Raw genomic sequence first — 19016 nt, 5'->3', positions numbered from 1 at the left:
TAAGTGATGTACACTAGTTTATCGCTTTTCCCAGCTTTTTTTTACATTAAGGTTTTTGCTGGGGTTTTAGTGCAATACTCGGGCAGTTTGTTTGTACGCCACCTTTTGGTTATAAATTAGTACATGTTAATATTGTTTAAACATGTAAATACATGTACATTCATATATAGTAATTGAAATTACAATTATCCGTCATTTAATAAAAATGACATTTACTACAAATGCTGAATTGTATTATTATTTAATAACCAAAACTAGCTTCATTGTGCTCCAGGAAATAGTATCAACATAAAATACTATTAATCAAGAATCACTGGGAGTAGTTGCATGGGTTAAAAACATTAGACACAAAACTTTCTTTAAAATATCTAAAAAAGTAAGAGAAAAGCAACACTAGTTTTACTGAGGAAAGAATGTGACACAACTTAATGCTAAAATGAGCAAAACATAATTTTTTTTATCAAATTGCTAATCAACATGAATCAAATACAAAGCAGACAGTACTGAAATACCTTCAGAAAGGTGCAGACCACAATTGTGTGTGAAAAGTCTGCAACATATGGATTATTAGAACACAGTGCCCACCAGGGAGATCACCAAATACCACTGTCCTAGATGTTCATTTTGGCACATCCAAAAACCCCCAGTAAACAGATATGCTAAATAAATGTGGTGTACGTTGTTGAGTAGGTGGTAACCAAGTTGGAACTGAACAAGTGGTTCGTGAGTGTAGGGGATGTAAGACCTGCTTTGATGGAACGAGTGAACCTAAAGAGAAAATGGTCTCTGGCTAAAGAAGCTGGTTATGTGTATCAAGCCAGGCATGAGGTGGTCTGACTGATAATATAGAGGGGTTGAGGTGACAGTGTAGTGTGTTCCAATAATCATATGTACATACGGAATGGAACCCACACTCAACTCAAATATTAAAACAAGGATACGACGAAAGAATTAGCAGCACACAAAAAATTAATAGACTGAATGAACCTGAAATTTCTTCAAAGATGTCATAAACATTCAACTTCTGGCTGGACTTATCACTTATTTTCAACCAAAAAATGCATTTGTCCATAAGACTACTGAAAAAATACGACATTTCTCTTTAAATACTTTCCAACAGGCTTGTCTGAAGACTTCAAAATTTGTTAAATACAGGCATCCACAATCATGTAATCATAGTTACTTTCAGATCATTTACAACTCGGAGAGTATGCTATACTAGTTTAATAAAAGTATAGAGCAGGCATCGAAATTGAGAATGGTCGTTCAGGTTACCAGGAGGCTACATGTCAAGAGAGTCGAGAACAGTACTTCATTCTCCACAAATCTTTTAGAACAAAACTAACAATCTCCACCTCAGCATTGTGCAGTGCTTCTGCCAGAAAGAAATATTTGGGTATGGTGTTATGGAACTGAATGCAACCACAGTCAACAGTGGGTAAGGAGTGCCTTCCCCAGAAAGGAAATGGGTTAAGTTTAGTGTTAGGGTTAAGAAAATCATACAGTAATAATTAGAGTAATTAATTTTGTTAAAAGATTAACTTTAAAAAATAAATTCTAAAAAACCTTTTGGGTATAGTGCCATACCCGGTTTGCCCTCTGGCAGAAACTCTGTTGTGGTATTTAAATATAAATGACACACACGTGCTAGTACAATGAGAACAGTGATGTTAATGAATAAAGTATCAGTGTGTTTGTGAAGGAATGCATGATAATGTGAATTCTGAATTTCATAAATCTGACATGTGTCATATCACCTTTATGTTACCAGGGGCCTAATTCACAAAGCTCTCTTAGACTCTAGCTGCTAGACAACAAAGCATCGTCTTTGCAAGTATTTTAGCATTGCACTACAAGATCGCAAAGTTGTGACAGTTCAGTGAATTAGGCTCCTGGCTCATAATTTAAAAAGGTTAAATTAAAACACAGTGTAAAGAGCTGTACAAAAAATACAAATATCACAGGTAAAAAGTTTGCTTTGTTTAACAACATCACAAGAGTCACTCCAAAGTTCTGCTACTGGGAATGATTTTCCCAGACAGGGAAGGAACCAAGATCCAACTTTCCGGTCTGCCACTGCAGAGACAACAATACATGTATCTCTACAAGTAAATTTTTTTGTTACACACCTACAACAGAATTTGAGGTCATTTACACCACTTGACATGTTCGTTCAGTTCTAAACTTTCAATGATATGCAGATGGTTTGTAAGGACGAAACAACAACCGGAAGTTGTCTTGTACTAGTGGCAATGTCTGCTTGTTCCTAGTCTATGTAAATGAATGAATGAATGTATAACAACACTTCAGCATAAAACATTCAAAACAATTTGGGGTCATTTACACTACTCGACATGGTCGTACAGTTCTAAACTTTCAATGATATGCAGATGGTTTGTAAGGACGAAACAACAACCGTAAGTCGTCTTGTACTAGCGGCAATGTCTGCTTGTCCAGACTGCCAGTTCTAATAGTGAGTAACAACAACACCCTTGCCCTCAATGTCACCACATATGCAGGAGCCTTTCACTGAAATCCACACACTAAGGCAGACTAACGGTCTGATGTACAGTAATAACTGAAGATCAGTGCATGTTGTGGACTCCAGTAAAGGTTGGCTAATGTGTATTCTGGGCACACTATGATGAGGCAAGAAACACTAATAGGGAGTATTGCAAACAAACTGACCATGTGACAGGCAGCCATACTGTTGTAAATAAGTAAAGTTTTGGAAATCTGGGTAAATACCTTAATGATTATGTAACTAAGATGGTTTCAGTATAACATTATTCACAGAATATTGGCAAAATGTTTTTATGTAATATTTATTATTGAATATATTGATTCACCCCTTTGCATTGTTTTCCAGTCATGAAATATTAACAATGATACACTTATTTTGGGAATGCAAGGTCACACAAATCTGGAAACAGCTAAAGCTTTACCAAAGAAAATATAATTTTTTGGCTTTATGACAAGTAATAATGATCCTATTAATGCTTTTATATTAGAAACTAAACAACTATTATTTAAAAAATATTTGAAGGCTTTCATTCCAGATATTACATGATTTCCAAGCGCCAATTTCATATTGAAATATTACAAAACATGTAACTTTTTCAAGTTATAATTAGTCTGGTTGTATAACTTCTAAATGGACATATTTGGAGAAAAAAGTAAAGTAATAAGAATACACCATAGTGTTCCAGAAATAAAATACCCATGTGTGGGCCTGGGGAATTGTTTTCACAGCACTTTGAAATTAGGATGTCACAACCTACCACTGAGATCCAACCTTCTGGACTGCCACTGCAGAGACAACATTACCTCTACAAGTCAATTCAGGACCCATACAAGGACAATGTCTGCATATGACCTCAAGTCCAGCTAAGTGTGGAACAGAATGTGGTAGAAGAAAGTGGTCATGAAGGCGGGTATGGCTAAATGGGCAGGCAATGCTCTACCAACTGAGCCAGATCCTGCCCTAGGTATAGTGTCATTAATCCTCAAGGTTTATAAGGCTCGCCATGCGACAGCTTTGTGTTAACTGAGAGTACTACAATGCATTGTTGTGGCTCTTGTCGTGTGCTTTCCATTAAAACCATCTTTTTAGTTGCAGAAGGAGAACTAAGAAAGTAATGTTTTTGTGTTATGCTTTTATTTTATGTTGAGAAGTAAAAAATATGTACATAAAAATTCCTTTTTAATAATAATAATCAGCAGTACCCACCAACTGTATTAAATGATTATGAGATGTATTTTATTCCAACATCAGATTCATTGCATTGCATTTGATAATTAATTATATATGGTACAGCTTATATATCAATGCATTCGTTTAGGAATATGTCACTTCCTCTCTAACTTTCAATAGATGTGGTTGTGGTTTTGGCAAATAATTATTGTATCAATATCATAATACTCATTTTTTAACTTTAATACAAACTGACTCTAATTCTTATTATTGAAGACTTTGGATTTGTTTTAAATGAAAAACCTTCTAACTAAACATTTCAAGGAATATTCAACATTGCATGACAAAGTCACTGAGATATAAAAAAATTTAAAAAAACTTGCAGTGGGCCATGTTTTTGCAATCACAGGTGGCTTTAAATAGAGGGATGCCAATCATGGCAGTATGCATGCAAACTTTCAGTTTCACACTGGATATCGTACTGATCTGAGGATAAATAGTCATTATTTATGCACAAAACCATGCTGTACAATGATATAAGGTAACAGTCAAACAGTCTTCATCATCTACTAAGGACATACCGGTACATGTATTCCCTTTTGATGACGTGTAGTAAGAGTTGATTCGACATGGAATACTGCGACCACAGCCCTAGCCCACCGAGGGTGATCGATCAGGTGATCCATGCCGAGTGTCACCATCTTTGACGTGATATGCTTCCACTGGACCATTATCATTGTGGTGAAAATTCTGCCAGACGGATCGATTCCAAAACCTAATAGCTGACGAGAAACCTCTTTCATCAATTCTCTAATCAGGATCCAATTTTTTGTACCTAATTGAGTTACAGACAAAATGAAGAAACACCCAAAAAAATTTCCCAGAATATGTGATCACGCGTGCCTAAATAAAAATGAAATGTTTTACAATATGCATTTTTTTTTTTTTTTTTTTTTTTTTTTTTTTTTTTTTTTTACAGATTTTGCAGGCCTAATCCTGTGTGCCAAACTTGAAGACGTGCATTAACGGTTTACATTTTTTATAGGTACTGGAATGAAAAGTGAAAATGACCAATGCCTAAGAGTTAAATGGACAGAGGTCACTGATGACACAAAGAAGATAATCACAGAAGATAAAATATGTATACTACTTGTAGACAAAGATGTAAAACCCTTAAAATTGGGAACACTTCATGTCTACAGAACTACTTGTCATTTAATGTTCCAGGGGCAGGCCCAACTGTGGTACAATAATGGAATACCAATTATTTCAGAAATTGCAGCAACACAAATCTCTACCAACTGATGAACTGGAAGACAGCAATGTTCTGAATGCTATTACTGAAGATGAGAATACTTGAGACCCTTTCATCATAATACAGAATTGACAATGGAAAATACCAACAAAATCTAATCCACTGATATTGAGACTGCTCCAGTTGTTGGAACTTGCTAGGTCTGATTGCGATTCTGATACGGAATACCAAATTAACAACGATCACAACTGTACTAAAGTCAAGAAACTTTTCAAAACCAAAAAATCACCAGCCAAATCTAACCACTCAAAACGCTCCATACGAAAAAGTATTCAGGACACAGGTTCAGCATTAGACTTTGGTCACAAGTTGACAGATCAGATGAAATATACAGAAAAGCTGATTAGTGATATTAGTGTGCAGTGTGCTAACCAACTCAAAGAAGTGCATGAATCCTACAAGGGATTTGTTGAAACATTACAACAGCCTTCAAATGAGAAAGGAAAATGACACACTCAACTACAGATTGGAGCAGCTAGAGAAGAAGTATAAAATGTTATCCTCCAAGCTCAAAGCCCTTCAGGATATACAGAAAACATCTACTAAAAAAATACAAGAAACGGAAATTATTCATACCATAGACAACGGTCCTTGCCTCATACAATAAACTTGCCATTAGTGTGTACTAGTGAATCACAACATGACACAGTTAGCTCAGAGGACTAGTCTAACACATCTAATGATGGATTCATCCAGGTAAAACAAAACCCAAACCAACTCGAATCATGTCTAAACAAACAAATATCATGACAGCTCTAGACCATCAGTAGCTACAGTACGTCCAGCTTATATCAGTGATGAAGTGATGTCACTCTTCCTAGGTGATTCTGTTCTCCGCTTCATCGGTCAGCATGTTCCGAAGCGTACATCAAAGGTGCTATTTTACCTAGGCCATGGGGTAAACAAACAAACTGAACAGGTGAAAAACTTATCATAAAAACCAAATGTACAAAATGTCATTGTACACACTGGAGTAAATCACTGCCATACTCCACCAGATTACTCCTTTGAAGTAAGCCATTATAAACTACTTTTCAATGTATGCACACTGCCTATATTGCTTTGGATTGGCATCACATTTTAGGTCTTTGCTCTGCGATCAAGTGACAAATGCTGATGGGTATGTTTTGTTGTTTTATGAAAGCCACAATAAAGCTACACAAACAAAACAAATGGACTTTTCGCAGACTAATGAAAAATTCCCCTGCACGTCGAGATGACTTTGTAGCTACGAGTTGAAATTCTGTGGCCATAGATGGGTGGAAAATATACCAGTAGTATTGGAAATTTTGCCACATATAAAGGAATTTGTTGTAAAGGTTGAATCAGAAAAATGCTTTACATTTACTGTGGTGAAAAATGGCTGCAGTGATGTTCTCCTTCCTGCAGAACTTCACTTTTTTGTGTTTGTGGCCAACATGGCGAATTGGTATCTTCTGAAATACCAAACTGATAAACCAATGATACCATTTATGGCAACTGATTGGGAAGTGATGACAAAGAATGTGATGAGTAAAGTTCTAAAGCCTGATGTCTGTAAGCTTGTAACAAGTTGCAATACACTGTCTACTTATTGGTAACATACAAAACAATGTCAAGGCCAATTAGTTAAATTTAGTGAAGGAGTATTGACTTGATTTTCCACACAAAAATAGCAATGAAATAGAAATCTGTATAACAAAACGATTCGTTGATCATTACTTTAACTATTGAAGCGAATTGGCCAATGAATGACACTGTCACATTAACCGTATTTGTTGACATTCTCCATTTAATTTATCTGAGTACGCAGCTAAAAAACTGTTTTTCAATAACAAAGGAGAGAGAATTTAATATACTGTAAATCAGAAAATGTTGGCAAGCATAAAATATTCGCGAATTTAGCAAAGCCATAAAAAAACGCTAACATTTCATGACGCTAAATATAAACTAAAGTCAGATTAAAACAAAACTCAAACAAGTCTTAAAACGTATACATATTTAATAATGATTTGAATTAATCAACTGAACAATTAAATTGGATTTCAGAACCAAGGCAAATAAAAAGACACATATCCTATGTACACTACCGTTCGTGGCACAATAATTAAAACTATTATCACTTTGGTGCAGTGTCGCAGCAAAGCAAAACAAAATGTCAGTATTATGAATACAGTCTTATAGTTTCAATGTTTGTAACTTTTAGCAATAAAGACACATAATTGTGTTTAAAAATAAATTAGTTCTGTCACAGAAAACAAATCCATGAAAACGAATTGTTACGGGCTTGGTAACAACGGTATAACGGTCATTAACGCTAAAACATTGTTTTCTTTATTTGACAAAGTGAGAACTACCAGAGCAAAGAATACTAGTAGGTCTCATTGGAGAAACAGCTTACGACCCCTGTACGCACAATAGACTACTCCAAAAACACGTTTTTATTGGACTGATTATGTGTGGTTGTTTCGTCAGCGATTAACTGGTCAAACAACAGGCTATAGATTACGCAATAAATCAAACAAAAAATACTAATTAGTTTAGATGTATAACACTGTAATGTTTTTATTAAAATTAAGTTGGAGACAAGCAGCGTCACTTGGATGTTTGAGGCTAAATTTCAAACCGGAAATAGTGTGCACTGCATAACATCAAAAAGTGTTGAGTTTTCTTGTGACCAGTCAGTCAAAAACTGGCTTACGGTTTTGGTGGGTTTTTTTGACATGCTGACCTCGCTAAATGTTTATGTCGCTAATATGTCACTGATATGGATTTCGCTAAATTTTAAGGTCGCTAATATTTTCTGATTTACAGTATGTTTAATTTGTTAATTTGGTATCAGGTAAACAATGGTTGTCTTAGCACTTGAATGGGGCTATTCTTTTATTGGCCGTCTTGGCAAATGTTTTATTTAGAATAAAAATAGGAACAGAAAATAGAAATAGAAAAGTCCATGTCATTTGTGAAGATGGTCATAGCTATATTCCTCAGTCAAAAAAGAAGTATTAATGTGCCAGCAGTTGAAGTTTGTGAGATACAAGTGAACATTCATATAACAAAAACAGAGTGTCTTTTCCCACTGTAAGCCATTAATGGTAATAAAATAGATATGAAGTAGGGTTTTATCACAAAGACTCCACTATTCAGCACCATTTCACCTGTTGTTCGTGTAACCAGTCTACTAGGAGTTGGATGACCCAAACAGGTTTCTGGCAATAGCTGGGTACTTGTAGTTACCGTCGTATAGATAACTCTTCTGGGAATAAATACATACTGCAAAACTATGGGTTACTGGTTGACTTAATTGTTGGGTTGCTTACTCAGTAACTATTGATTCCATTATAAAAGGTTTTATATCTTAGACAGGGTTTCTTCAAGAGGGTAGAAAGGGTAAAATTATATACACTAAAATCTTGGAAATTAATGGCATATATTTGAATAATTTTTAAATAGATGATAGTAAGAGAACAGCTGGTTAAAATATGTCAAGAATTAAAAAACAGTTTGAGTCTAAACTTTTCAAAAAACTTTGTAAAAATAGAGAAAAGCCGAATGATTTTCAGGACCTACAGACAACACCAAGAGAGAGAGACAACCAATACAGAGAAAACAGATGAAAAACCAAAACCTGGAAAACCATTAACACTCATGAACTACAGGATGAGGAAAGCTGCCCAGAGTACAGAACATAAATACAATGGTTTAGAGGGGGATCATAGATTTGTTTCATTGGCACACCGAACCATCTGGATCAAACGATAGAGGGTACAGGCTCCAGTACATCAGGGAAAAGGCCCGCCTGTGTAGAACACAGCCTATACTGGCGCAGTAAAAAATGTGGAGTCCGGAATACTTCCAGATGGGATGGTTTACAGGTTGGAAACAACTTGGATCCCAGACCCTTTCCATACAATATTAAAGACAGAGACAACCCAGAGTAAGATAAGAAAGAAGAAGAATTAATGAACTGGACACACTAAGATGATGATGACCCGACAGACCAAAGACAAAGAACAGGCCTTTCACGGATTCACGGTAACTATCGTTTCCGGTAGTGTCGGAAAAATCATGGAACCAAAATTTTGTTTCCCATGATTGTTGTATCAGGATTGTTATGGGTTTTGGTTGTCACAATTAGAAACACAGATGGGTGAACCAGGTGAATTAAATAAAAAGTGATTAGTGGCCCCAGGGTTGGATTATGAAAATGTCTCAGCAGAGAGAAAAGGAGAAGAAGAATACTAAAGAGGATTTGATATCAATCTGTGCAGCATTGTTGAAATAACTCCTGCAAGTAGTCCTACATCAGAAGAATATGACCAGTCTTACCCAGAATATCAGATGAAATATAACAGCAAATTATTGGACATTTCTATCTGCAAGTGATGTGGCCCATATCATGTTTAAGTCTCCACGTAATTTTGTTTTGAAAAAGCAGTAGGAGGTCAAAATTTACAGATGCTGAAACAAAGATACCAATTTTTTTCTGAATTTCTAGATACAAGGTCTCATAACCAGGGTAGGCTATTTGAGAGTCAGGAATTTTTTATCTGGGGCAAAACACCGGCCAAGATAATCAGTGAAAATAGTTTTAATTCGAAAATGGATATGTACCAATAGGCTGATTTCCAGTTTATCATCATCAAAACTGGAGAGACATTGAATGTTGAATCAATTTGACCTAGATTTTTACAATGTATCGTGACAGCAGATGGGTTAAACAATGTAGTATCTGCATGTGATGACACCACATGGCTTTCAAAGCAAGAATGGTGTAGTGACAGTTCTCAACGTAAATAGTCCCTAACACTGCAATATTGTCAAGTCATTGTAATGCCTGTAACAAACAAAACAAGAGAAAAACTAGGACAGGATCTAGAATGAAGGACAGAATATGAGGGCAGCTCACTGCACATTTAATGCACATCATCGAACCATTGTTAAAAGTAAAAAGTGTGTGAACCAATATCTAGTTACACAAAATTAAAAAAATTGTCTCTTATATCCCGTTACAATTATAAATTTAATATGCAAATGAAATAAGGGTTATGCAAAACAAAACTTGAGAGAGCACCAGGCAAATAACGTGTTATAATCCTGTCAATTTTCAGAGGTCAGTAATTAAAAAACCACATTCCAATCCAATAAAAACACCAAAATACATCATATACCGCAATTCCAAAATCCCATTTTAATAGGTCTCTCTCTGAGTGTTTGGTAACAACTGGTGTTCATTTCTCCACTTCTCATACGGTTTCACTGCTGATCTGCCTGCAGCAATGTCTTTTCATGGTCAATAACAGCATTGATCAAACTGACAGTCAGTCTTTGATTGATGGACAGCAACCATTCAGTGAATATGTGATCTAAAATTAAAATTAAAAAATAAAATCAAACAAGCATTCTGAGAGTACTGCTAAAACAATACATGTTCCCTATCGGGCCCAACAAATGTTCATATCTCCTAAGCTCATGGGTAAATACTCTATTAAAAATGACATTCTAATTTTATTTTAAAACTACAAAAAGAAAAACAAACATCAAAAACAAACCAAATAAAAACATTCACAATAGCATTAGTCCTTTGCCAAAGTTTTGTTTTGTTTAATGACACACTAGAGCACATTGATTTATTAATCATCGGCTACTGAATGTCAAAGCTTTGCCAAAGAGCTAAAAAATAATCATCATTTAAAAACATTTATAATAAAAAAAAAATATATATATATATATATATATATATATCAGGGGTGGGGAAAAGCCCTTTTTTGCCGGTCTCGGACCGATTCACAATCTTTGAGACCGAAATAATTTTTTGAAAACATGTGTTTGCCGGTCCCACTTTTATTATTTTTTCGGTCCGAAGCGTCTGTCCATTTTTATTATTGGAAACAACTTTAATTTGTTATTGATGTTTCTGCAACTCATTACTTACCTATTTCACTAACAGGTGTTTATTTTGAGTCGTGATACATTTAAACCGGTCACACGTTTAATACAAATCAATCGGTCATGTTTTGTTTTTCTATCAATGACCGGAAATAGAAACATTGAACACGGTGAATGAGCTATTTGTGTCACTTCTCAGTTTGTTCCTGCACAGGTGTCGATCGGTACACAATTACAATAGGTTTAATTAAGTCGGCCAGTAATCTTTAATATCACTGTGATCATGAAGCAAGCGCGTAATAACAAAATAATTACATCAATGGGATTAGCACCAAAAACCGCAATGAACAGTCGGTCACAACCGGTCACGAGATTAAAGGTTTACTTATTAGCGATGATACCATTTATTGGTGATAATGAAGGAATGACGTATGCTTTAATTAAAACAAAGACCTAGAGTTCATCTTTAATCAAAGGTGATACTATTTTTGCAAATATGAATACGCTGCAGGTATGCCTATAAAAAATTTAAGTTTAACGTATGTATACTGTTTTGCTGGGAAAAGCAGATGCTTGCGATTTGTATTGAGATATCAATATATCATTGCTTACATGGGTAAATAAGAGTAAAAAACGAAAACAAGACGAGGTAGATACGGACGACGCGGAGGTTACGGACACAGGTTCTTCCCCAGCTAAGAAGAAAGTTAAAGTGCGATGTTTTCAGTCGGCGTGGTTGAAGCAATTTAAGTGGCTAATTTGTGATGATGGAGGTCGACAGTTGTATGGGGAATTGTCGGGTCGCGTCGCCAACAGGCCTTTGTAAAATAGTACTTCCGTACATGAACGCTGAGAGACTTTACACGACATTTACATAAAGAGCACAGTGCTAAATGTATTTATTGTTGACTGTTAAATGTGTTTTTCATTATTATACAAGTAAATTGCTATTTTGATAATTGAAAATGTCTTGGTGTTTTTTGTCATGTTTATTATGAATGGGATGGGTATATAATATGTTATGGGAAGCAAAATGGTTTACACCGGTTGTCATACACAGTAGCTCAAGTTCAAGGTGAACCAATCAGCGTCGACGTTATTAATCGTTCAGTCGGCAACTTCTATCAATAGTATCATTGAATTAGGTGTCAAGTTGGTTGTTCAAGGACGCGTCAATAAAACAATATAGTAAGGAACCATAGCATAATATGAAATGAATTAATATCTTCCTTATTAGAAACATCATTTAATGTACAGATAAGTAGGTGTTTTAATGTACGTTGAGGGATTGGGTGTACATGCAGTCGGATATTTTACGAGCAGTAAAGTCCCGTAAAACGATAATAAACTATAAATTCATCAAGTAGGCCTATAAAATAGTTTTAAAATTTTTTTAACCGGGGGGGGGGGGGGGGGGGGGGGGGGTAAGGCTACTAATTATGTCATAGGTGGGACCGATTGGCAATTTTAATTTTCCCCACCCCTGATATATATAATAAAAACAAAAGCTAAAAAAATAAAACAGTCAGGTTACACCATGCAGGATTTGTTTTTTTCCCCTTCTGACTGCCCTAACTTGCATTAGTGTATAAAAGCACATACCACTGACAATACAGGAAACTGGAAGAACTTCCAAAACAGCTCTATCACAGGTTGGAACATCTTCATCCATCTTTTTGTCCACCGACTGAAGATGTCCCAGCAAATCTGTAGGAATTCCAGCGAAGTCTGATAGAGTCACCACCTGACTTAGTGATAGTCCTCCTGGACGCGGGGAAATGGAAACCTTGTTAAATAAAATAATAATAACAAATTTGTTTTGTTTAACGACATCACTGGAGCACATCAATTAATTAATCATCGACTATTGGATGTCAAACATTTGGTAATTCAGACTGATAGCCAGTCATCAGAGGAAACCTGCTACATTTTTTTAAATGCAGCATGGAATCTTTTATATGCACTTTCCCAAAGACAGGTAAACATGTCATACCACAGCATATGTCCAGTTGTGGTGCACTGGTTGGAACGAGAAAAAAACCCTGTCAGCTGAATGGATCCACTGGGGTGGTTTGATCCTGCAACGCAAGCAACTCAAGCGAGCACTCAACCGATTGAGCTAAATCCCGCCACTAAAATATTAGTCTTGTGTGTCATGGTGGAAGCTTAAGTCTTGTCCGTTATACTCAAAAGTAGATTTAGTTGTGTGTGTTATAATAGATTTCATTCAGTACCAGTGTCAAAAAGGTTGAAGTTTGTTTTGTTTAACAACACCACTAGAGCACATTCATTTATTAAGTGTGTGTTATAATAGATTTCATCCAGTACCAGTGTCAAAAAAGGTGAAGTTAGTTTTGTTTAACAACACCACTAGAGCACATTCATTTATTAAGTGTGTGTTATAATAGATTTCATCCAGTACCAGTGTCAAAAAAGGTGAAGTTAGTTTTGTTTAACGACACCACTAGAGCACATTCATTTATTAAGTGTGTGTTATAATAGATTTCATCCAGTACCAGTGTCAAAAAAGGTGAAGTTAGTTTTGTTTAATGACACCACTAGAGCACATTCATTTATTAATTATATGTCAAACATTTGGTAATTTTGACATATAGTCTTAGAGGAAACCAGCTACATTTTTCCATAAGTAGCAAGGGACCTTTAATATGCACTATCACACACACAGAATAGCACATACCATGGCCTTTGATATACCAGTTGTGGTGTACTGGTTGGAACAAGGAAAAAAACCCACTCCGTTGAATGGATCCACCGAGGTGATTCAATCCAGCAATGCAATCACCTCAGGCAAGCACACAACCAACTCAGCTAAATGTCGCCGCTGAACATCCATAGATGCAACTATAAACCAAGTTTCAATGATCTAGGTCTTACAGTTTGTAATAAATGGAGCTGAAGTTCTGTCTAAATGCGAAACTTTAATGTTGAGCCATCAAGAAAGAAATACCCATATCTCTTTTTTTTCTCTTTTAATTTTTTTACATCATAACGGCAAGACGAAAATGGCAGATTTGACTGTAGAAAGATGTCATCTATATTTGAACTAGAAACTAACTATAACCTGTACCTGTGAGAAGGAAGCTGCCAGAATATAGAGAAGGCCTGCTGTGAACCGAGTATACACACTGCTGATGATCATCACAACATCACTGCCATGTGGAAGATGCTGCAAGAAAATCTCTAAGCATATATATATATATAAAAACAGAATAATAATAATAATTAAAAAAAACCCACAAACCCCCCCCCCCCCCCCCAACTAACCAGGCCTCATCAGGATTTCAAATTGTATAGGGACCATTTTTACAATTCTGTGTCAGGTGACCATAAAAGCCCATCAGAAACCTTTTCAGTAATCATGTTATTGGTCAGGGAACATGTTGTTCAGTATTATGTCACGATTCGTTACACAAATTTTAGAGATCGCTACACATTTTTCAAACATTAAACAGTAGTTGCTAATCAATTTTAAATGACTAGAAATATCACTGATCAAGATTTTGAAACCAAATTATCCAGCAAAATCAAATTTCAAACTGATTAGCTGGTGCTGCTAGGCAGAATTTTTAAAATAACACTGACCGACATCATGTTAAAAACCACAATTTGCTTCTGGAAAGCTAATTGTTATTATACAATAGTTTATTTTTAATGTACAGACTACATACAAGTAAAAATGGCTTTTCACCATGTTACATGTTACTCTATATCTTAAAGCATAACAAACTCATACCTGAAGAAGTGCCAATACATTTCTTAATAACCTCTGCTGTGACGGAAGTTCCCTGGTACCTGGGAGGAAATTGCACAACACAGAATCACACACCACACAAACAGGTGCAGAATCAGGAATGCTGCCAAGACCACTAGGACCGAGTAATTTTTTAAATGTATGTAAACAGTTAAACATGTCTTGCAATCGTTTCACGATATCTTCTTCAATGTCCCAACAATAAACAGTTGTTTCTTTATCGCACGTTAAACGAAGGCATGTTGCCAGTTCAGTCACTAAGGATTTATGATAATCGTCCATACTGTTGACCATGTGATCATCAATCTATATATTAAAAGAGAAAGAGAAAAGAAAACACAATAAAATTAATGATTCAAGGCTTACATTGCACAAGATTTGTATACAGCTATTTTTCGTAATATTTGTATAAAAGTAGGTCATGCTAAACAAATTTTAATTAACCAAATTATATATTTGTTGTTTGTATGTATAAATAAATGAATGAATGAATGTTTAACGACACCCCAGCACGAAAAATACATCAGCTATTGGATGTCAAACTATGGTAATGCAAACAAATAAGGTGATGATCAATACAAAAACAGTGTAAAGAACTGTGCAAAAATACAAATATCACAGATAGATACTGACTTTTACTCAAAATTTCAATTTGTGCTGTATTGGCCATTCTCAAAGAGAATGTTACACCCCTGCACCACGGTGAGGTTACAGCACGTGCAGGGGGTATGTATAAATGATTATATACCTTGCATTTGAGCAAAACAAAGCAAAAAGTAAAGAAATAAAATACAGAATATATCTTATCAAGTTAAACAAGCATCCTGAGAGTACTGCTAAAGCAATACATGTTCCCTATCAGGCCCAACACATTTTCGTATATCCTAAGTTCAGGGGCCACAACTCTGTCAAAAATGAATGAAACATCATTAAAGTCAAATTTTATCTGTAACAGTACATAATAAAATTATACACAAAATTTCAGGTCAATATTTTGAGACATTGTGATAAAAACAACATATTATGGAAAACTATATGTGGGACAGATGGACAGACAGAGACAGAAGGTCTGAGATGAAACCTATAGTTTGTTTTATTTGACGACACCACACATTGATTTATTAATCATTGGTCATTTTGAAAGTCATAGAGAAGAAACCCACTGTATTTTCCCCCATAGACAGGATAGCACATAACATGGCCTTTGATATATACCAGTTGTGCACTGGCTGGAACAAGAAATAGCCCAATAGGCCCACCAATATGGATTGATCCTAGACCGACCGTGCAACAAGCATGCGCTTTTTATTGAAACGTCCGGTTGCAAAGGTAATAAAACCAAAATTCTGGCATTCTCTCTGACCTTGCTGTTGAGAAGTAGTTCATTCATGTGTTCCACAAGGCGTCCGTCACAAAACCGAGAGCTCTGTATCGTGTGAACACGTCGACCTGTTAAACATCTCCATGTCTTAATCTCATCTGAGATTAAAGCATGCTGACACTAAAATGACAAAACATGGATGGAAGAAAGTATTTTATTTATACTGTCACATAAACATTATTGTTGTAAACATTGTTTTCTTATTATGGTATGTATTAGTTTTATTTATTTTTGAACCTTTTTTTTTAATTGCACATACAAAAAAAAAGAAGTTTGTTACTTCCTTAAATGCTTTGACTTTATTCGTGTCAAAACAAACTGAAATTATTTAGCACAAAAAACCTTAAATGAAGGCACATAAGGACTATAGGTCAGTGAATTTAATTGTTTATTGTAAAGCTGCTTCTATGCAGCTACGTTTGTGATAGAGGGCGTTTGATCATACCTCAAGAGACAAACAGCCCTCGATGTTGATATCATAAGGCTTCATTTGCTGAATCTGTTGTTCCCACGGTAACTGCTTTTGCTGCAGTCTGTCCTGAAATGATCCAGTTTTCCACTTCCTCAATTCCTGCATAGTTGGCAACCTGTTACATTGTGTCTGGTCTTCAGTGGACTGCTTTAGAATAAATCTTTGAGCATTTGACTGAAAAACAAAAACATTTAAGATATTATAAAGTTCTATTTAACCTTCTGAGTACTGCAGGCGAGATATCTCGCCCGACGTCACAGAAGTCGACATACTGTACACTGTATACAGTGCATTCCCCAATTCATATTTCCCGCTGTTTTGCACATGACACTCACTGGAAACGGAAATATAATTAAAGAAAACAGATTTTTTTTCAAAATGGTGGCTTTTGTTTTGATTTTTTCAATTGAAAATACCTTGAAATTTTGAGTTCAAAAAGTGGTTTTAGGCAAGTATTTTCACTTGACAACAATGGCGGCACGTCGCGGTCATTTTCAGGGATCAATAGCTGATTGTGACAGCTAATTTGATAATAAATTTGATCGTTTTACCAACAACGAAAATTACCAAATATTGCAATATGAATCGTAGTTCGGGTTTTAAAAACAATTCTGGTCAGAAAACCACTGTTATCGGGAATAATGGACATAAATACTGGACAGCTGGCCACAAATGCCTGTAAGTAAATGGAACTTTTTCGATTTTTTGCCTAATTTTAATCACCATTAGCCGATCTAAAATAATAAAAATTACAAAAAAAGACAAGAAAATAAATCTTACCGATTCATATATGAACTTTATTTCATGTATTTATAAAACATTTAAGTGAATATATGTGAGTAAAAATTATAAACTTGTACCCACTCAACGTGGTTTTTGTTAAAAATTAATCCAGTAGTCTAAAGGTTATAGGAATGGTAAATGCAGTAAAAAAGAGAAAGTTTTTAACCTAAATTAGTACATTAATGTTTTATCTGCTGGTTCATTAGAACCAGCATTTTCAAGTTCAACCTTTTCCCACCCTAAACAGGTATATCATATTCATACATGTATGTCATTATTCCTCATCACAATTGTCTAGACAAATCAGTTTAAAAGAAAAGGCTGGCTCAGATGGTAGAGCACTCGTCTGAGGTGATCGGGTCATAGGATTGAACATTCTCTGCCTACCCATTGGGCTTTTCCCAGTCCCAACCAGTACACCACAAATAGTATATCAAAGGCTGTGGTATGTGTTGTCCTATCTGTGGATAAGTGCATGTAAAAGATGCCTAGCTGCAAATGACAAAGTGTAGCTGGCTTCCTCCGAAGACTAAATACGAGAATTACCAAATATTTTACAATCTATAGCTGGTGATTATTCAATGTGTGGTTTTGTTATATATAACTTTTTTGTTTTAACTTTGAACGACTTTAACTTTGCCTGTACAAAAGCATCTTTCTAGGCATTATTACAGTGAGTGTGAGTACCTCAGTGATAGGCACTTGCTTCAGGTGCTCTATATACATGTATTAAATGCATTTATAACATCTCGGTTGTGGTGCATGCATTTCACACTTGTCATGGAGGTGGACAAGAACATTGAGAATATGTTGGACACCAATTTGAAACATTCTCTAAAATAGAGACTGAACATGCAGTTTAAGAAAGGTTGGAAGGTTTTAGAGAAGAGTTTCATAGAACTGCTAAAAAAACTGAGTATGTTAAAAAGCAGAACGTGATTATAGTTGGCACAGAGAAGGGAACAAAATTCAGTTTTAATTTTGATGCAGAAACAAAATTCAGTTTCATTTTAATGCAGAAACAAAATTCAGTTTCATTTTAACACAGAAACAAAATTCAGTTTAAATTTTAACACAGAAACAAATTAAGTTTGGGGTGTAGTATAATAAGTTTGATTACACTAAGGAACTTGCTATTTCTGAATTAGCCAGATTGAAAAATAAAAACAAACTGATAAAGATTGCCGATATTTCAGAATGTGGGTGGGAGACCGTGAAACAATATGATCTTGGGTTGGTGCACCGCAGAGTATGCCAATTAATTATTGTTGTGTTTTAATTATTGAAGGTGGTGAAGAAGAATTACCTTATTTAGATATGGAACAATCCTGAAATAGCCTGGAATCTGCCTGATGTTGTACTTATTAACAAACACTTCCACACAGTGTTCTCTCATTGCGTCCAGCTGAAGTCGGCATTCCTCCGTCATCAACTGGAACAGCTGGAGATTGCTTTCAATTGTTTCGGACTGAAACTCATAGAAAAATGAACAACATCTGACGTGCTGTCGGATGAATTCTTCTGGAATCGAAGTTTGGCTGAATATACACAAAGTATTATCGGCTTCCTTACCTGCAATCAGATAAAATGTATTAATACATGCATTACTAAACATTATAAAAGCAATTTGTTGTGAAACATAAACACTACCATATAGCAAATATTCAGGTTCTGTTGAATATTTGACAGGGCTCGCGCTGTCGTTCACCAAAGTCGCCAATTGCGAAAAGA

The 19016-nt window shown here is 35.4% G+C and overlaps 1 protein-coding gene across 1 annotated transcript in view; it reads right to left on the bottom strand.

Annotated features, from left to right (window-relative positions):
* Nucleotides 1-1885: 1885 nt before the first annotated feature.
* The window catches only part of LOC121383838 (cap-specific mRNA (nucleoside-2'-O-)-methyltransferase 2-like), a 32365-nt gene continuing 15234 nt past the window's right edge, over nt 1886-19016 (bottom strand). Inside the window, 7 exon segments of the mRNA XM_041513936.1 lie at nt 1886-10354; nt 12480-12663; nt 13966-14064; nt 14632-14955; nt 16013-16150; nt 16476-16676; nt 18592-18857. Of these exon segments, the coding sequence (XP_041369870.1) occupies nt 10245-10354; nt 12480-12663; nt 13966-14064; nt 14632-14955; nt 16013-16150; nt 16476-16676; nt 18592-18857 (1322 nt within the window). The 3' untranslated portion in view covers nt 1886-10244.

The sequence above is a fragment of the Gigantopelta aegis genome, chromosome 10, assembly GCF_016097555.1.
Source record: "Gigantopelta aegis isolate Gae_Host chromosome 10, Gae_host_genome, whole genome shotgun sequence".
Classification (NCBI taxonomy): Eukaryota; Metazoa; Mollusca; class Gastropoda; order Neomphalida; family Peltospiridae; genus Gigantopelta; species Gigantopelta aegis.
The sequence above is the reverse complement of the archived record's forward strand: the minus strand, read 5'-3'. Positions and strand labels throughout refer to the sequence as shown.